Source organism: Lipotes vexillifer, unplaced genomic scaffold (genome assembly GCF_000442215.2).
Source record: "Lipotes vexillifer unplaced genomic scaffold, Lipotes_vexillifer_v1.1 scaffold12, whole genome shotgun sequence".
Lineage (NCBI taxonomy): Eukaryota > Metazoa > Chordata > Mammalia > Artiodactyla > Lipotidae > Lipotes > Lipotes vexillifer.
This window is the reverse complement of record NW_006796716.1, coordinates 3,374,519-3,395,697: the sequence shown is the minus strand read 5'-3', so window position 1 is coordinate 3,395,697 and position 21,179 is coordinate 3,374,519. Positions and strand designations below refer to the sequence as shown.

The window sequence follows — 21,179 nt, the reverse complement described above, 5'->3', positions numbered from 1 at the left end:
TTTTTTTTTTCCTTTTTTTTTTTTTTTTTTTTTTTTAAAATATCTGGCATTTCAAGAACGAGCTACATTTAGTATAACCTTCTAGATCAGTTGCCTCCCGTCAAGTCCCACAGGAAATACACCTCCCCTCGTGTGATGTGTGGGTACAAAGTCTGGGTGTTAAAGAGCAAGGCATCAGGGCTCCTGGCATTACGAGTTGTAACCGGCCGCGAGCCTCTCACCAGCCTTGCGAAGATGGCTCATCGCCGTAGCTCCAGAACACACAAGATGTGTGAGTTGCTAAACAAGATGACCAATCTGGCTTCTTCCTCTTCCTTTTCAGAAAACTGCAGGAGACCCAGATGTCCACCACCTCAAAGCTGGAAGAAGCCGAACATAAAGTCCAGACTCTGCAAACAGGTGTGCTATTCTGCCTGCCAGTCAAGCTGCTACAGGCCAGTCTGACCTAGGGCAGGTTTGCGCCACCTCCCAGTCCCTCCAGGTCCCCTCTGACACCTGTCACCGCTGCCGCCGCTGTGGTGAGCCTGGAGGAGGGAGGGAGCCTTCGCCCCAGCGTTCCTCAGACCCCTTCCTCCCCAGCTCCCCACCTCGACTGCATGAGTCACCCGCACTGAGTCGAGGTGGGAGGCTCTGAATCCCATTTGCATCACTGCCACAAGCCATCCTTTCTTCCTGCTCTTTTTCCAACAAACAAGTCTAAATCACCAAACTGTCAAGGGCTGACATCTCATTTGGAACAATAATGAGGGCAAAAAAAAACCCCTTATTACCCTGTGAAGTTAAGGAGAACAGTAATAGCAGACCTTTAAAACTTCAGATGCCAAAAAAGGTTATGCTTAAGTTTTTATCGCTTCTTTGGACTTCTTCCTGCCTTTTTTCTTTTTGTTCTGAAAGAGAAATGGCACTATATATTTAATTTAAATGTGGGGGGAAAAAATCAGAAGACATCAGAGTCCAAGTTTTAAAAAAACACAAGAGTGACAGAGTGGGAGAAACTAATCATAACAAATTCACAGTCAAGTAATATCCAAAGAATATAAAGCTCACCTACAAATCAATAAAAATAGATAAACCGTCCAGGAGAACAATGGGCTAAGGATGAGAACAGGCAGTTTGCGGAAGACATACACGCGGCCAATACACATATGAAAAAATGTTAATTTTGAACAGGCAGGGACATGCTAATTAAATCAGTAAAAGATTGTTTTGCCTGTCAGACTGTCGAATTTTTTTTTTTTAATTGATAATTTACAGTGTTGGTGCAAGTATAGGAAAATAGTCACACGCTTAGTATTGACGTGAATGTAAACCGACTCTTGGGAGGCCGGCTGGCGATATTTATCTGAAGTTGAGACATCCATGCTCTTTGCCCCAGCACCTTCCTTTCTAGGTGTCCTGACTCCCCGGGCATGTGGCAAGCCCTGTACAAGAGCTAAGTTGCTACTGTCATTGCCCGTGTCCCAGCATGGAGAGATTTCCATATGTCTGCTAAGGGCAAAGGGCAAATCTCAGAAGATTTTTGTATCATCCTATTTATGAAGGGGGAGGGGTGTGAAATATATATATATACACACACACATACACTCAAATATATATGCAGTTAGGTATGGAAATATCTTTTAAATAGTGAAGTTTATTTAAAAGCAAGAAACTTTCACAATTAACTAGTAACAGTGGTTATCTCCGAAGAGGCACATGGGATGAGGTGAGGTGGCAGTGGAAGGGGATTTTTCTGTTCCATGCTGTGTATACTTTTGGAATCTTTGCCTCCTTTGAAATGAGAATGTATTACATGTATACTTTTTCTTTCTGACTTAATGTGAACAATCAGTATATTATGGTTTTATGTCCTCTGCCTTTCAGCGCTGGAAAAAACTCGAACAGAATTATTTGACCTGAAAACCAAATACGATGAAGAAATTACCGCCAAGTAAGTCTCTGCCTGGCTCCCTCCACTGGCATGCATTTGGTCAGGTGTCACCCGATCTTGCTAATCCATGAAAGATTTCCCTGCTTCACCCTCCTGTTTATTGGCTTTGCAAAGCGGTACGGGATTTCGAAGATGTTCGGCCTCTGAGCTGCTGTAAGGAACAGGGTGTCATCCCCATGACTTGCTTGCATCAATTTAAAACCCAAGATGTGACAGTAAGCTCTATCTGGTGCTCTCAGAACAAACCTTCCAACTGAAACTTTTTTCCTTAATTATTGTGAAGCCTGGCCACCACTGTGCCTTTGTCTAAGAAAGTTTGAAAAAGAGTCAGTGCAGAGAAGGTGTGATACTTGGGACATCTTGTGGAGCTTGGTCTGTGCCAGTAGCATCACCTTTTACCTGTGCCTTCACTCCCACACAGGTGTATTTGTTCAAATCCCACCTTATGGTGCTGGGCGTCCGTGTGCGGACACACCCAGAGGGGCCATGTATCTTTGGGCAGGTGTATCACACAGGGTCTTGCGGGGAGGAAATCAGTGACGCACTGCGGGTACACTGTGGCTGGCCTACCCTCCACGTAGAACACCAGGAAGCAAGAAATAATGTTGACGTATATCAAGAAAGATGAAGGAGCAACAGATCATCCCCTGACAACACCAGGCTAGAGTTTGAACAACTTTTTCCTGTCCCACCTCCCCCAGAAACCCACGCGTCCCCAATGCCCACCCCACCCCAGCCCTGACAGCTGTGTCTCCAGTGAGAAGCATCTCCTGCTGTGCTCACACCGGGCCTCAGTGGGCGCTGGCGAGTGGGGAGGTGGCTCTGAACAGTGTCGCCGTCCTCCCCGGCACCTGCTCCGTGTGGGGCCCTGGTACTCGGCATCCCTCAGTCCCATCACCTTTGCCCTTGGCCTTTGAGGTTGCTGCTGGGCCAGCTGCTCTCAGGGCATGTTGAGGGGGCAGTAGGGCGGCCCTTGACCTTTGCGCTGGGCTGTTTAGCAGCTCGAGATCTTGAGAGCCCAGCTACCCAGGTCTGGTGGTCAGAACCAGTTTTGATCATGAGCAGAGATCTTCTGCGCAAAGACTAAAACATCCTGGTCCATCTTGCAGACTCCGGCTGAATTGTTGGCATGTCTAATCCCGGGGGACCCCGCCAGATCACTTTCCCCTCTCGGTGTGCTGAAACGAGACTTTAGGTGGTACAGAAAGAGCCGGTTCTAAGGTCCCGTGACCGTTAAAATGGTGCTTTGAAAACTGGTGGTTCTGGTATTAACCCTTCCGACCCCGGGCATCACTGTCAGTGGGCCGCAGGCGTGCGTCTCCGCCCTCCCCTCTGAGCCCACAGCCTGAGAGTTCCTCACCTCCCAAGACGTACCCTCCGAGGCACCTCGCCAGCTGCTGTCACCCTGGGCTTCCTCGGTGTCCGTGTGCGGGTTCCCTCTTCTGCCCGCGTGTCATCCTTGTTTTTCTACTATTTCCGCCTGGACTTTATTCTACTATGTAGGTTGTTTTTCTCAGTAAATTCGCTTTTTTAAAATTATAATGTTTTAGTCTGATACATAGCTCTAGCCTTAAGTTTATAGCATTTCTTTTCTAAAAGACTTTGATCTGAAGATGCTGTGCTAATTCCCTGATTCATTCACTCTTATCCACATCATCTTACTTGCTGACAAAATTCATGATGACTTTGGGGGTGATAAATTGGACTATTTCATTAGTTTCTGTTAATTTATTTTTGTTAAACCACACCTCTTTCTAAAAGGCATAGATGCATCTTGCATATCTACAGTCAACCAAAGTTGGCTTTATTATACACTTAAAAAAAACTTTTGTGAACCCAACCTCTAAGCCCATCTAAGCCCATGGTTTTCAAACTGGGTCACAATCGTGAAGTCACTTTAGCCGGAGGGAGTCACTTTAACCTCCGTTTGGAGGGGCCACCTGGAGAGGAGCTGTGACCTCTGGGAGGCGACGGGGATCCCGGGGATCCCGGCAGCGCCAGCAACCCCTGACCTTACCCTCCTCCCCTCCCCGGCCAGGGGAGGGGCAGGGGGAGAGGGAGCTGGCGCCAGGGATGGCGGGTCTCCAGCGCACACCACCCTACCCCGCTGGAGCCAAAGGAAAGGACTGGAGGAAGCCTTCCTGAAAGGGATGACCAGGGGTTTGAGGCCAAAGGAAGAGCCGTGGTGAGGCGTTGCTAGAGGCAAAGGGGGAGCGCCATCTGTGAAAACACCAGGCGGCGAGGCCGATCTGGAGGACCAGCTCCAAGCTCTGGCGGGTGGATCTGCCAGGGCAGGTGGGCATGGTGGGCGCAGGGGCTGGACTGAGGCTCGGATGGGGATCAGCATTTCCCAAATAGATGGACGGCTACCACAGGGCAGCCTAGGGCCAAACCCTTACTGTAAATGGTTCCCAGAATAAGTAAGCCACAAAAAATGTAGAGAATGGCCTGAGATAATAATTGCTACTTTCTTTTAACTTCGGAGACAATCGCTTCGATCTTGGACATCCCACACGGAGCTGCCCCCTCCGTATTCCTCCCCCCTTTCATTTTCTGGGAAAGGTCTGTCACTTTACCATCTGCTTCCGGCCCGACTGACGTATACTGTCTTAGACTAGACAGCTTTTCATAAATACCTACGAATATAAGCCCCCCAGGGGCAAATCTCACAAATGGTCTTAAAACATTTCAAAACAATGTATCTTCTCCCTTCGAAATGAGCGCTTTTAAAAAATGTGTTGACAGAAAATGCAGGAAGGGGATGGGGGAGGCACTGTGGAAGGTGGGCTTTGTGTGGATTGCCGGCGTCTGCTGCTCACCCTCTGTGTGTCCCTGGATAAGCTAATTGACCTCCGTGACTCTCTTTTCTCGCCTGTACAATGGGCATAATAGTCAGGACGCCGGGTGGCTGTGGAGAGTAATGAGGAGGTGTGTGTGCAGCGCCCAGCACGGTGACAGCTGTGGTCACTGTCACTAATGGCTGTAAGCTATTCTATTGTCAACGAGTAGAAACTGTTCCCAACAAGCTTGCCCTGGGCTCGGGTGCGTGCGTTTCTGAAATTAGACGGGCCTGAACGGCATCGTCTCCACAAGGAGGCTGGAAGAGCCCACGTCGCCTGTCCGTCCCTGGGAGATGTCACTGGGGTGACCATCCCCGCCCCCCACTTGGGACCGAAGCCTGCAGGTCAAAGGCAGCGAGGCCGTCGGGAGCCCCCGTTGACTGGGTGCAGCCCTCGGCCTGTGTCAGCTGGACCGGCCCGGCTGGCTGTGGCGGGTACAGCAGCAGGAAAGTTTTCCATGTGTAGGCTTGAAGCGAAATGTAATTAGCCTTTATGTGCAGAACAAGGCCTCATTGATGAATACAGCTGGTCTTTGTTTTGTCCTGTCATTGAGAGTGGGAGGTAGAGTGCTCTTTTTCATGTTTATTAATGCAAAGTCCCTTAGACAAACGGCAAAGCACAGTTTACTATTTGTTGGAACATTGCGGGGCTTGCCAAAGCAGTTGCTGTGGAAGAGGATTGCAGGGTTTCAGATTAGAGCCATTTCTGGGTTAAATAAATGAATTATTTCTCAGCTTTTTTTTTTTTTTTTTAAGTTAAAAACGTACGTCCTCCTCAGCTGGTCAGGCTGTGTACAGATCCTCTGCCTTGTCTTAGCGAATAGAGATCTTAGCACCTCACTTGACATTAACTTGGAGATTCTAGCACCGTCGAGCAGGTTGGATTTTAAGATTTCAGTGGTTCCCCAGGATGGCCTTGGAGAAGGAGGGCAGATAGCTTTTTGGGCCCCGGGAGAGAGGCCTGGAAGCTCCCCCTGCCCCCTGACTCCACGCCTGTCTCCTGCAGCTGTTCGCTTGTAGTTGGGCTTAGGTGGCCGCCGCCCACGGTGGGAGCAATGTTGCCCTCCCAGCCAAGATACCAGCATTCTGGGCGAAAGTGCAGGGAGTCCCATTTTCGCCCAAGTCCACGGCCACCTCTTTGCTCTGTCCCCCGGAGTCCTGGTTGCAGAAGGAGCTGCAGTTGTAACACACACAGTCAGCTTATTACATTCCTCTTGACTTGTGGGCGGAGGCTCTGAGCCTCTGATGAAAGAAAATATTGAATTGCACTAAAATGCTGCATTTTTTATAGCTAATGTTAGTCTTAGAAGAATTTGCACCTCCCAAACCTTTCCTGCCGGTAAAATTCATATTTCTTAAGGTTACTCATGTTGTATTCCTTGCCTGTATGCTTTTTAAAAAGAACCACATCGTATGCACACATACTTACATAGTACATTACAAAAGAGACGTTTATGAGGAACTTCACTTGGGCTCATTTTAGAGTATTTACTCTCTAGCATGTATATAAACCAGTGTATAATCACAAAATGCATTATGCTCTGAGAAAGCAGAAAACTCCCAGGCGAGCTTGGCTTAGGGCTTTATTGAAATTGTTTAAGGGAGTCTGTACCCTGCACCCCGTGTTTTGGAGGTAGGGGGTGCCTGTGTCCCAGAAATGGGCGTGGAGGACCTCAAACGAGATTTGAAAATGTGAGGATGCCCACAGTTGAAGACTCGACGGGGACCAAGACCGTGCGTGCATGCATCCGGGTCACTCTGCACTGTGTCATGGCACCTTTTTGCATGATACCTTGTTTATTCTTTCCAGCAGTCGTGGAGGAAGTGTTTGTGGTGTTCATTTGCATAGACAAGGAAACAGTCCTGGGAACACAGAGGCAGGCCTCAAATCCAGTCCTTTGGACTCAGAATCCAGTGCTCTCTGCACTCCCACCGTGGCCTAGAAAGTCTCTTCCTGTGCTGCCTTCAAAGGGCTGAGTTACTGAGTGCCGGCTCACTGGGTGACCGGCCTTCTTGAAGGGTTTCACGTCTTCTCTCCCTCCCCACGAGCCCCGGGGTATGTACCCTCGCAGACCGATTTCTCTTTTATTTATTTTTATTACAGTTCCACATGCAGGACTCAGGAAATGGGCCAGGTAGAGCTCAGTAAGCGGAATACTCACCTTAGACAGATTGTGCTTCCCCCGACTGAATTAGAAAAGACCAACCTCAGTGTCCGGAAATGGAGTCTCCCTGCTGTACCTTTAAGAATGTAGCATTTTCTATTTCCTGGCTTTTTGATGAGTCATCAGTTTCCAGTACGGGTTGCTGTAATTATCCTGGTTAGATTAATTTCCCTAAAAATAGAGAAGCAGCTACTTTGATGGTTTCCAGGGGATGGACTTGAATAAAGAAACCCCTGTCCCTTAAACCTGAGAAAGAAATCAAACTTGCGGGGAACAAATGATGCCTTTTTTTCCCCATACCTTATCTGCAAAAGGGTGTGTGCATTTTGTAGAATTCCTGGGATTTTCCCTCTCTGTCCAAGCATTTTTCTTCACACCTAAAATTCAGTGCCTGCATGAGCCCTAAAGGGCTTTCCTTGGCTTTTGCACTGACTGAATCTGTTTTGCCTTTTCCGAGCAGTACAGCCCTGATCTGGAGTTTTCCCCAGTCTGAGAACTGCGTAGAAAGAAGGGCGTGGCTTCATGTTTTCAAATCCAGTAGAAAGACCTCTGAGTGCCAAGGATTCTTCACCTGTTCCATGGACTCCGTGGTCTAGAAATTATAAGGCATCAGTGAGAATTGGCAATCTTTACCTTTCCTCCCTTCAGCTAATCTTTTTATATATATATATATATATATATATATATATACATATATATATATTTTATTTTTGGCTGCGTTGGGTCTTCGTTGCTGCGCACAGGCTTTTTTTAGTTGTGGCGAGTGGGGGCTACTCTTCGTTGCGGTGCACGGGCTTCTCATTGCGGTGGCTTCTCTTGTGGAGCACGGGCTCTAGGTGCGTGGGCTTCAGTAGTTGTGGCTCGCAGGCTCTAGAGCGCAGGGTCAGTAGTTGTGGCGCACGGGCTTAGTTGCTCCGTGGCATGTGGGATCTTCCCAGACCAGGGCTCGAACCCGTGTTCCCTGCACTGGCAGGCGGATTCTTAACCACTGCGCCACCAGGGAAGTCCCCCTTTGGCTAATATTAAAACTCTGTGTTAAAATGCAGGCATTGTGTCAAGTGCTAGAACTAGAGAGTAAAGAGGGCAGGGAGAGTTAACAAGTGTGACATGCACACAGACATGGCTCACACGCTCTGCACAGAAAAGCACGTGCCACACGTGTACCTACAGCTGTCCTATATGTGTGTGTGTGTGTGTGTGTGTGTAAACATGTTTATGAATATGGAGATAGCAATCACATTCATCCAGCGTCCTTGGAGGGGATAGTGTAAAGTATTCACAGGCTGTCACCTGGGTTTGGCGTGCTTTTGTACAAATTTTGGTTTTGGTTTTGTTTTTTTTTTTTTTGGCGGTGCGCGGGCCTCTCACTGTTGCGGTCTCTCCCGTTGCGGAGCACAGGCTCCAGACGCGCAGGCTCGGCGGCCATGGCTCACGGGCCCAGCCGCTCCGCAGCATGTGGGATCCTCCCGGACCGGGGCACGAACCCGCGTCCCTCGCATCGGCAGGTGGACTCTCAACCACTGCGCCACCAGGGAAGCCCCCAAATTTTGGGTTTTTAATGATCCTTAAAGTTCTTCTGATCCACTGTGAGGGACAGTCTTGGAGAACTCACAGTCTGAGGCTAAAGGAAACGGGTAAGGGACTGTTGGAGAAAACGTCAGTTTGTAGAACATCTAAAGCACAGCAAATGAGCTGCAAAATGGGCATCGTCACGGGCGCTTTCCTGCTTGTGGGGCTCGAAGAACAGGATGGGCGTGTCCCTGCAGACCGCCCAGAGTTGGCAACGTCGCCCGACCTGCCTCAGAGGAGGGCCCTCACCTCGGTCCCTGCACACCACGGGCCCGCTGGCATCATCGACACATGGGGCTTTTGTCGAATGAATCACTCTGCGGGTGCCTCCGCTGTGGAGACCGGTGGATGAGGGGTGCAGCCGAGGGACCAGTCTCGGCAGTGCTGCGAGCCCGACCAGCAAGTCCGTCTGCTCTCTGGAAGGGCAAACTAAGGAAGCTGTTGGAGTCTAGGAAGAAGGCAGGAGCCACCTGGACCTTTGAAGTGCTTCAGGAAAAGACAGAATTGTCTACCGGAGGCCAGGCTGGACGTTCACGCTGCCTTCTGCCCTCAGTGAGGTTCCTCCCAAAGACGTGCATTTCTGACCCCCGCCCCCTGGGAGTCCCTGGCTGCAGCGGGGGCCGTGGCCTCACTGGTCATTGTGACACTGCACATCTTTGCTTCCAGAGTGTCGGGAAGAAGGGGATTTGATGCACCCTGACCAGTCAAGGGCCCTTTGAAGGGAGGCGGGAAAGCTGGCGGAAGTGAGAAACTATCTTTCGCTTGGAATCGCCCCACATCAGTGAAGACTAATTCCTTTTATGTGACATGTATTATTTTTAATTACGAAAGCCACACGTGTTTATTATATGAAATTTAGAAAATTCTAGAAGACTCTTAAAAATAGATCATCACTTATTATCCCACAACACACGGATAACTCTTAACATTTCGGCATATTTCCTTCCAGTCTTTTTTCTATATGGTGCTCTACTTTTTTTTTTTTTTTTTAACTTTTTACAAATGGCATCAGACTGATACTCAGTTTTCATTTTTAGTTTGTTTCTTTCTTTTTTTACTTGCCATGTAAATATGTCTTTCTTGTCATTACCTATTCTTCAGAAATGTGATGCATGCTGCACAATATTCCATCAGTAGGTGTACCATGAGACGGTTACCCCTTGAGTTCCCTCTCGTTTGAGAGCCTGATTTGTCACACTGCCGTCATTGCCACACAAGTTTAAACTAGGAAGCTTCACACTTGCCCTGTCTTTTTGTGCCTTTACATTCTGCCAGTGGCCATGGCATCTTCCGGTGGCTTCCCCATGGTATCATCGGACGAGGGAGTTTGGGGCCCCAGAATTCTCTGAGGGCCCCGTTTGCAGACTGCTGTTCGGTGATGCTAATAGATGTCCCAGCCTCCCCTGGTTGGTGGACGGTGGAAGGTGCTGGGCCTAGAGTCAGGAGACCCTGGGTCGGATCCCAGCTCTGTCACCGCGTGTGGCCAGCACAGCTCCCTCCCTGGGCAGCGGCAGTGTCCTCATTAACAAAACGGGAAGATTGGACTAACCCGCAGGCAGGTTTGAAGAGCCTGACTGTTTCTCGGCCTCTTGCACTTTATCACCCAGGTTCTTGCCAGAAGCTGGGATCTCCGATCCTCTCCCAGCAGGGCCTGCACAGCTATCCGCGGAGGGGCCTTCGGGGAAGGGGCTGTCCAGCATGTGGGTGTGGTGTGAGCCTCAGGGGAAGAGCCCAGGTCTCAGGGTCACTACAGGGTTTGATTCCTGGTGCTGCGAGTGCAGAAACCTTGGGCAGGGCGCTCCCTTGCCTTACTCTGGCCTTAGTTTCCTCCCGAGCGAAGTGGAAGTGCAGTCCGCCGCAGAGAGCCGGGCGCAGCATCTGAATGCACGCCCTCGGGAAACAGGGCTGCGGCACTGCTGTCAGCTGCAAGGCCCCCTGCCTGGCCCATTGGAAAAACGCTGGTTCACTTCCCCCACCATCAGGTCTCTTCCAACCCTAAAGAACCCCGTCATTTTCCATGTTTGACCTGGGAAGATCAGTCTGTCTGCATCACAAGACCTCTGTCTGTATTTGCATGCTGCAGCTGTGGACTGAAGTGCACTGTTCCGTGTCACATCATCATCCTAAGAGACTCTGAATTTTAAAATCTTAACCAGTTACCGTTTGGGTGCTGCTAACACTGGGCGTAAAAAGTTCTGAGTTCAAATGATTGCAGGACTGTTAGTGCCTTAACCACGAAATAACCACCTTCAGAAATCTACGTGCCATGTGTGTGCGGGACCCACTTTCTGAAGCGAGAACAGCGTGGTTCCCTCCAGCCACACGTCGGGGCAACTCTTAGCGTTCAGCAGAGACCTGACTCCACGCGTCCTGGAGAATTTGGGGATCCCTGGGCTGGTGTAAAACAAATTAAGAGAGGTGCCAAACATCTGGGCACAGGCAAGGATGTCTAGGGCTTTTGTCCTGAGATAATCGTATTAAAAAAAAAAAAAGAAAAAAACTTTTGGGAGCCAGCCTTCAGAATGAGAAGTTTCCTATAGGAAAGCGCGAGGGAGCTAGATAATTGAACTCACTGGTTTCCTTCACGGCTTGTTTGCCCTTTCATTCTCTTCCTGAGGTGCTGTTTGTTGAGGAATGTCTCCAATTGCCAGAAAGGCAGTGGGGTGTCTCATATTTCCCCACCAGCTCTCCTTTCAGCTAGAGCCGAGCTCTGAGGCGAGCCTGCTGTATGCATTTTTAACGCAGAGCTTTATGGCATCACTCTGGCAGCCCGGCCGCACTGCTCTCCTGAGCTTTGAGATTTCATGCTCTGCTGAACAGAGCAAAGACTGGGGGCATTCAGCATCAGTGAGGATTAACCCCCAAGTGACCACACGTGTACCCTCTGATGTCCCTCAAGGTAAACGTAAAGGAGTTGCGAGAAAAAAATTAAAACTATGTAGTGTTTGGAATGTTATCAACAAAGCCTATAGGCACAGAGACAGAGCACAATCTTGAAATTTCATGGGATAGCGTATATTTTTAGCTTTTCATTTATCTTTTTTAAGTTGGACTGTTTTCACTTTGATGCATTTCTGTGATCTTTCCAACCCTGGGGAAAAAAGCCAGTTTGTAGGATTTACAGAACATAAAGATTATTAGATACTTCCGTTTTCCATGGGAAGCCCCAAAGTAATTAGAAATTTAGAATTTGTCGTCGATAATGGAAAAAGGACCAGTTATGTAAGTGGTTAATTCTGTGTGTAGGCATATGGTTGATTGGCCCTTTCTTCTGGTAGCTTTCTGTATTTTTGAAAGTTTCCAAATTAAGGGAAAAAATTTTTAGAAAAAGTTGTCTATAAAAATGGCTTGAGTTTAAATGCGTTAGGGAAGGATGAAGCCTTCGATCAGCGGTGGTGCCAGAATAGCTAGCTAACACCCAGAAGATGAGAGTCAGGGCAGAGCCCCGTGCAAAGTCAAGCCTAGATGTTTTAAAATATTTACATATGAAAAACAAAGCCATAAAAACATTAGGAGAAATTTTCGATGGATATTTGTATAATGTGGGGATGGGGAGACCCTTTCTAAGCACCATGACAAAGGTAGAACTCACACAGGAAACACAGCTTGCTGGTGATTGATGACTGGTAGATAAACTGGCAAAAATATTTGCCTTGTGTATGGCAGAGAATGTGTATGTGTTTGTGTGTGTGTGTGTGTGTGTGTGTGTGTGTATGTATACAGGCACACCTCGTCTTATTGCACTTTGCTTTATTGTGCTTCAAAGATAATGCATTTTCACAAATCGAAGGTTTGTGGCAACCCTGCATTGAGCAAATCTATTGGTGCCATTTTCCAAAAGTATTTGCTTTACCTTGTGTCTCTTTGTCACACGTTGGTAATTCAGACTTCAAAATTTCAGACTTTTTCATTGTTATTTTATTTCTAATGGTGATCTGTGGTCAGCGATCTTTGATGCTACCATTGTAAAAATATTATGACTCGCTGAAGGGTCAGATGATGGTTAGCATTTTTTTAGCGTTCAAGTATTTTTTTAATTAAAATATGTACGTGTTTTAGACATAATGCTGTTGTGCATGTAACAGACCACAATCTAGTGTAAACATAATTTTTATTTGCACTGGGAAACCTAAAAATTCGTGTGATTCACTTTATTGCAATATTTACTTTATGGCAGTGGTCTGAAACCAAGCCCTCAGTATCTCCGAGGTATGCCTGTATATATAAAGAGCCCTTACAAAGCAATAAGAAAAAATTTAATACCCAAAGAGAAAGCTCTCCATTTTCTTTTTTTTTTTTAGTTTTTATTGGAGTATAGTTGCTTTAAAATGTTGTGTTAGTTTCTACTGTACAGCAAAGAAAGCTCTATATTTTCAAATCCAACTCCTTGCTAGACATAGGCGTCTCAAACCCAAGCAAACTCATGATCCCTTCTGACTTCCCTCTAACCTGCAGGCAGCTTCCCTTCCATTTTTTTCCCTCCCTCGAGCATACGTGGTCTTCCTTTATTCCAGAGACAGAAGGTCCTCCTTGTCCCTGCTGTCTAATCCATGTTAATTACACCTCCTTGAGACCTTCTCATTCCTCAAGTCTTTGTCTCCACTGTCACTGCAATAACTGGGCTTTTTTCGTCTCTTGGCTTCGCTCCTTCAATATCTTAACATTGGATCTCCCTGCTGCCAATTTCTCCCTGGACTAAGCCATCCTCCAAGTATCTGCTAAAAGTATCTTTCCAAAATATAAATTTGATCCTGTTGAAACGAGTCCTTAAAATCTTTCCACGGTTCTTTCTTGCCACCACTGAAAAAATGATGCCATAGCGCCCGAGATGCTTCATGACACAGCTCTGCCTTCATAACCTCGTTTCCTACCGATTCTAACCCCCTCTGTAGAATCGTGCGCCTTTCCCCAGCTCACCATGCTCCCACATCCCGATATATAGCTACCAGCCTTTCTTCACAAGCACATCCCTGCCCCTCCACCCCCAATTCCTGCATCCCTGTCCCTCCATGCCCCGTTCCTGCGCCCACACTTAGCCTCTGTGTGCCTGTGAGAGGGGGGCTCTGGTCTCTCCCATTCCATGGAGAGAATTCAGGGGTCTCGATTTTCACTAAATCTGACTGCAATGTAGCATTTCTTTCCATTGCGAATCAAGTCAACAGACCAGAACGAGAACAGACTTTGCTGCAAGCAGAAATCCGAATATTTTCACATCACATCACAGTCCTCGCAGATACCTCAAAGACTGTTTATCTCCATCGCTGCTTCAAAATGTCAGTAGCTCTTAGACCTGCCATGAGATTCGTTATATGGCGCATCAGTAAAGAAAGAAGAACGTTTGTTACGGGGACTTCCCTGGTGGTCCAGTGTCTGTGCTCCCAATGCAGGGGGCCTGGGTTCGATCCCTGGTCAGGGAACCAGATCCCACATGCGTGCTGCAACTAAGAGTTCGCATGCCACAACTAAGGAGCCCATGTGCCGCAACTTAGGAGCCCTGGAGCTGCAAAAGGAGGCTGCCTGTCGCAACTAAGACCTGGTGCAACCAAATAAATAAATAAAATTTAAAAAAAAAAAAAAAGAACGTCTGTGGGCTTCCCTGGTGGCGCAGCAGTTGAGAGTCCGCCTGCCGATGCAGGGGACACGGGTTCGTGCCCCGGTCCGGGAAGATCCCACATGCGGCAGAGCGGCTAGGCCCGTGAGCCATGGCCGCCGAGCCTGCGCGTCCGGAGCCTGTGCTCCGCAACGGGAGAGGCAACAACAGTGAGAGGCCCACGTACCGCAAAAAAAAAGAACATCTGTTACTAGATCACAGACTTGGGGGTTTTCTAGTATTGTAGTAAATGCACTTCCCAGTATTTATTTTCCTTAGTAAACTGATGTATTTAAAACATTATTCCAGGAAGGAGGTCCATTCTCTTCACCAGAGGGACCACGGCACCAGAAAGGTTAAGCATCCATATCAGATTGGCAGCATCTTGAGGGTGGCAACTGGACCTTCCTAATTTTTTCCCCTGGCACCTTGCACAGTGTTTCCTACATTACACAGGCTCCTAGTAATAGTTTGTTCATGTGGTTTTCATAAAACCTACCTTTTCCGGGTATGAAATGGTTGGGGCTGAGATGGGCCTGGGTCAGATCTGCACATGCACGGAAGCAGGTGGTCCCTGCTGGCTGTGTGGGGTGAATGCTTCCTTGAGGGACCGAGGATGCCTGCTGCCCGCCCCCCCCCGGGGTCTGCACCTCACACACCTCAACCCCCGTGTGAGGCAACGTGGGTATTTAGGTCACCGGAGGGCATACGCCATTAGCATGACATGGGCCGTGACTTTAAGTCAGCCACGGGAAAAGGACAAGCATCAGAGAGCCCGCGGCTGGCAGTGGTAATGAACAGGAGGTGTTAAGTGTATTTTCAGTCCAAGCTAAGGGACATTTCTCCTTTCATAAAAATGGAGGCAGTGCCACCTATGTCAGGCCGTGTCACCTATGTCATAGGTGTCAGTGCCTCCTATGTCGTCGATTCAGTAAGTCTCTCCTGAGGGCCTCCTTTGCACAGGGCACTGTTCGGGCACTGGTGAGGCCGCAGTGCGTCAGGGCTCAGTCTTTGCACTTGCTTAACCCTCTCCCTGGGAGGCTCACTAACCGCTGTAACTAAATTCCATCTCCCTGGCACTGACTCCTGTGTTCACGTTTCCAGCCCAAACCTCCCCCCTTCACCTCCAGGCTCAGCAGCTGCCCTTAGGCGTCATCTCAGCTTCACCCGGACGAAGACCAATTCCTGATCTTTCCCATCAAACCTGGCAAAGGAGCGGCCAGAGTGATCCTCCCACATTGTAAGCTGGTCCTGTCACTGTTCTCGCAGCCCTGATGGCCTCCTCCTGGCGGGCTCTGTCCTCTTTCCCACTTTATTTTTCTCCTTATGACACACCCTGTGTTTCCCGGTGTGCTGAGCTCTCTCTACTCACCAGGCTCCAAGTTGCGTGAATCGTGTTACCTTGTTCACCACTGTGTCCCCAGTGCCTAGCATAGGGCCTGCCGGGAGCTTGAAAGATATTCCCTGGATGAATGAAAACAAAGGCCCTGCTCTCCTGGAAGCAGTCTCTGAGCAAAAAGCAGGCTGCCACATAATAATAAAAGTTGAGTTAGTGTCAAGTCCTGCCAAGAAAATTAAAGCAAGTAAAAGGAAGGGGGTGTGGCATGAAGGGGACGGGAGCAGCTGGCTGAGATGGGTGGTCAGGGAAAGTCCCTTGGTTGAGAATTAAATGTCACAGCCTATAGCAGGGGCTCTGCACTGTATGTTGTTTAAATGGAACCCATGTGTGCTTGCTCTGCTATTTGTCTTTATTATGGGCATCTACTCAGAGATTATTTTAAATGAGCGGGAACCTTGGGCCCGGCCCCAACATGAGAAGGCTCGTGCTGAAACATAGAACTCCCCCAGTCAGGTCAGACGAGAAAATAGATGGTAGTTCCAGACGTCTTCTAGAAGGGCGGGGTATGTGGTGCCGGGGAAGTTCCGCACATCTGTAACCTGTGACACTGCAGCTCCAGCCCCTACTTTGGAAGCACTGGAATTCGGTAAATCACCCCTCGTCACACAGGTCGGTGACTCCTGGACTTGAGTGGATTCCTCAGAGCATTGGTCTAGAATGCTGATCCCTGGGCCACACCCCAGGGTGTCTGACCCAGTAGGTCTGGGAGGGGACCCAGGACTCTTCGGCCCTCCACGCACGTGGGGTCTGCTGACCACACTGTGGGAAACTCCGATCCAGTTGCTCTTGTTTGATCGTTGGTTTTTGGTTTAAGGAAAGAGTTGTCCAAATAAGGACAAAAGGACAGTGCTCTGATGGCCCCCCTGGGACCCCTTATCTCTGTCCCAGTGCTCAGGTGCTTACCTCTACGGGCCACCAGGTGTGTCAGACCCAGCGTCTGATCTTGCCATCTGACGCACCAGAATGGGAGCTCCTCGGGGGCTCATCTCTGGGATCCAAGGGTCTGGGGCTGTGCCTGGCACACAGCAAGCATCTGAATCACCCTTGAGTTAATGTGCCAGGATGTGCGGACACCTTCCCCACATCGTCTCAGGTCATTGCCTTTAGGGCTCTCACACAGCCACTACGTCCCACCCCTTACCCAAGGGTCTAAAGAGCGAGATTCTTGGAACGTTATTTGTTAGAACATGTCCTTTGTTTTTTTTTTTTAACATCTTTATTGGAGTATAATTGCTTCACAATGGTGTGCTAACTTTCTGCTTTATAACAAAGTGAATCAGTTATACATATGTTCCCATATCTCTTCCCTCTTGCGTCTCCCTCCCTCCCACCCAGAACGTGTCTTAAGAGCCAGCAAAGGTGAGGGTACAGATGGAAGGTACACGCTCATGGCGTGGGTGATGGCTGCAGCCGGTGCGGCCACCACGCCTGTCCCCACCGCCTGCCCATCCCAGGCAGCTCTGTGAGGCTCTGCTGTGTGGTCTCCAGCACACCTTTGAGGAGTCCCAGGGCCAAGTGTGAAAATACCAGATGAGGGGTTTTCTGATTCATAATTCTCAGGAGGCAGCCAGGTTGCTGGTTCAAGGCTGGCAGAGTTCACTCGGTGGCCTGGGAGAGCCCCAGGGTCTGAGAAGCTCCAAAGTGATGTGAAGGGCTCGCTGGGGCAGGGCTGGGTGAAGACCACTAAAGCCCTCTGCTCTGGTCTTCTAGAATCCGTCTGAGTTTTAATCGCTAGGTTAGTCTGTCTTTTATTACTCTTTAAAAAATGAATGTGGAAGCTCTTATATAGTGCTGTGGAAAGATCTTTTACATATGTGATTCAATGAAAAAAGCCAGGTTCAGAGCTGTGTGTCTACTATGCTACATCTGCTTGTGCATTCACACACACAAAAAATTTTAATGTCTAGAAGGAGATCTGGGGGACAGGGAGAGAGACGCTCTTTCACTGTAACCTTTTCTGAATTTTGAATATCAGATTAAATTAGAACCTATTGGGACTTCCCTGGTGGTCCAGTGGTTAGGACTCCTCGCTTCCACTGCAGGGGGCACGGGTTCCATCCCTGGTCGGCAAACTAAGATCCCGTGGCCAAAAATAAGTAAATCAGAACCTATTTAGTCCCTCCACCCTGGAGCCATCAGGAGCCCCTCCTCTCTGTAGCTCAGAATCACCAGGATTAAACAAGAAAGCACTTTTGAACCATCTTTGTGAACGCGCGTATCTTTAAGGCAATCTGTGCTAGTTAAACGTGCCTCCAGACCCCAAGAGAGGAGGTACAATGTGCAGGGGCCAAATCCGGGGGCGCACCTGCTTCCACCTCCCTTCCAACGGCGGCCCCTCGGGCAGGTCTCTTAACCTCTCCTGGCCTGGGTTTCCGTCCTGTAACAGCGTCTGCCACCCCATGAGTTCCTAGGAGTGAATAAAGTGCTCTGTGGTCCCCTCGCCAGGGTTCAGGCCATATTAGCTGCCACTATCATTATTAATATCTGATACCCTCCAGGCTGGCTCCTGTTGGAAAGCTGGCAGTGACCACGAATGCCAAGTGCACGTCCACTGGACCTGTCTCTGTTGTTTGCAGTTAAATAATTAGCCATCCTTGTAGCAAAAAAGAAAATCTGAGATGTGCTCTGTCACTACCTAACCAGTTCTGTGACCAGGAACACACACGTTTGTACACATCTCAGATGCGCACAGCTCTGCACGCGTGTGTCACATGGCTGTGCCCACTTTGCCACTGCGGCTGGACGTGCTCAGGACGTCCCACTCTGCTCACTCCTCTTTGTCCTTTTGGCCTGATATTATTTCCTACGGTTTTTTGTTTGTTTGTTTGTTTTTCAATTTTTGGCTGCGTTGGGTCTTCGTTGCTGCACGCGGGCTTTCTCTAGTTGCAATGAGCAGGGGCTACTCCTCGTTGCGGTGCGCAGGCTTCTCATTGCGGTGGCTTCTCTCATTGTGGAGCACGGGCTCTAGGCACGCGGGCTTCAGTAGCTGTGGCACGTGGGCCCAGTAGTTGTGGCGCACGGGCTTAGTTGCTCTGGGGCATGTGGGATCTTCCCAGACCGGGGCTCGAACTCATGTTCCCTGCATTGGCAGGCGGATTCTTAACCACTGTGCCACCAGAGAAGTCCCTTTCCTACAGTTTTTACCACACCTGCTGATCTGCTGATTTGTCACTTTGATGGCAGAATTTTGTTTTCCTCTCTTGATGAATTAGACTTTACGTAAGCATTCTTGATTTGCCAGCATTTTGGTTATTTCGGTTTTTCATAATGAATTTTTTGTTTAGAAAAATAATTTTTTAAGATATTTTTCAGGGGACTTCCCTGGCAGTCCACTGCTTAAGACTCCGCGCTTCCACTGCAGGAGACGTGGTTTCAATCCCTAGTCAGGGAGCTAAGATCCTGCATGCTGTGTGGCACGGCCAAAAAATATATTTATATATTTTTCAAGAAGAGAGATCATTGGGGCAAAAGGGGTGCTGTTTCAAGGCTCCTTAGCGTGTCCTTTGCAGGGGGAAGAACCCATTTGGAACAGCTGCAGCAGGTGCTACCGGCTCTCTCCCCTCCCACCGCCCCAATTTCCAAGGTGTACCCAGAGCTCGGCCTGGCCTGGGGAGCTTACACTGCTTGTCTCAGACCTTCTGTGCCAAGTCCAGGAGATAAGGGGTGGGCTGCAGTGATTCCCACAGTCTCTCTGCTGTGCCACGTGGATGCTCGTAGGTGCTTAACTTGATATTCGTTAGCACAAAACTCAGCATTCTCCCATCTGCTTATTTACTCTCCATGTGTTTCCTTATCACCCATGAACGTGGGTACAGTGGGAACAGGGAAGTAATTCTATAAGTATTCTGTATTTTAACTACTCACTCACATTTATCATTACTTTTACCTATCAATTGATTTTTCTTTTGAGTTTTAGTGATTTCATTGTTCAGTAGTACAAATAGATGAGATAGGTCCCATCAACCTTGTTGTTAATCATTGTTAATATGGTTTCAATAATAGAAAATGGTCTTTCCTTCCCAATCCATTTTCTTATGATTTTTTTTATGATTTATTTTATCTTTAACCTGGAATTCTTTACAGCGTATGAGGTTGAGGTATGTGTCTGTTTATTATTCTTCCTATTAATTCTCAGTTTGCCCAATAATGTTGACGATTCCTTCCTTCAGTATTTAACTTTGGACAAATCAGATGTAAGTAATTACATGTGTCTCTGGATTTCTGTCTGAAATTTCGTTCCATTGATCTGACTTTTCATTCTCGTAAGCACCAAGCTGTTTTAATAATGTTTCTTTGCTTTCTAGCTTAATACCTACAATTAGTTTACTGTTGTTGGGGATCACCTAATTTTTCTATATGCATCTTGTCATTTTACCAAGTTTTATAAATCAACTTGGGAGCTAAACTTAACACTTATTTATCTTTAACGCAACCGCAAATAGGAAATGTCATCATTAGCTTTCTTTGCCGCTAGCGTTTTGTAATTTGATTTTGTATAGATGGAATTTCTACCATGTTATCTTAATTCCCACATGTTTAATATTTGTATCCCTGTTGTAGATGAGATAGTCTTTTATTTCACTTTCTAGATATTTATTACTGGTACATAGGAGCTTAGTGTTTTGTCTTCACCAAAAACGTGGGACTCTGATGAATTCTTGGGTCATCTGTGCCCATTTGCTCAAGTGAATCCCTTGGATTTGGTGAGCATGTGACCATATTACCTACAAGTAGTGAATTTTTGTGCTTTTGTGACAGCCAGGATATCTGATCTTCATCTTTCATTCCTGTTCTTAAAAGGGGCATCTCTCTTATTTGTCTGTGGAGAGTAGTGGAGGCTCTTGGTTTAAGTGTCTGTCCTGTGTGAGACCCAGCACTCTTGTGATCCCCGTTTAAATTCAGATGTGACCTAGGTTTCAGGTTCCATGTGACTGGAACCCCTTACCCACATCATATGGTGTAGTCCGTTGCATTTCTTTCCATTTTTATATTATGTATTTTATAGATTTTCTTGCCTTGTGACTTAAGACAAGTTCCAGCTTGTGGTGTTTTATTGTTTACTGTACCTCTTAGTATGACTTCTTTCTCTGTAATGTTATTTTGCTACATATTACATTGGTTAGTGTGGCTTTAAAACCTTACCGTAGCCTTTTGAAAAAATCTAGTTAATCATTTCCTCTTTACTTGAAGTGTGTTTCTCCAACATTTTGTTAGGTTTAGGATTTTCTTCAAATATGTCTTTTATTTTTATAGGTGAATTTGGCCTAGTTACATTTACCAGTATCACTCTTCTCTTAACATTTTTCTTTATTCTTAAGCCTCTTCCTTTTTTTTCTCTAATTCACAGCATCTCTGTCATAAACTTTCTGATCTATTTAAGGAAGATGGACCACAGAGCTTAATTGACTCTCTGAATGACCTGAGCCTTCCAGTCCAGCCCTGCTCCAGGTCCCCTCTTTTTACTGAAATTCAGTGTCAGATGCAGAACGATTGAGCCCTTCTGAAACCTTCTAAAAGCCATATATTTATTTTAAAATCTCTTACCGTACTGTACCCTTATTGCATTATATGTCAAGCACAGCAGCGAGTTATATTTCACCACATTAACCTCACCACCTCCCTCTGCAGTGAGACACAATCCTTTACGGAATACTCTGAACCTACACATTCCTGCGGGTGAATTCCTT

General features: G+C 47.7%; 1 protein-coding gene across 1 annotated transcript in view; it reads left to right on the top strand.

Moving 5' to 3' along the window:
- The window catches only part of CUX1 (cut like homeobox 1), a 359,467-nt gene that overhangs the window by 242,327 nt on the left and 95,961 nt on the right, over positions 1 to 21,179 (top strand). The window contains 2 exon segments of the mRNA XM_007468893.1: positions 323 to 399; positions 1,864 to 1,930. Coding sequence (XP_007468955.1) covers positions 323 to 399; positions 1,864 to 1,930 — 144 coding nt within the window.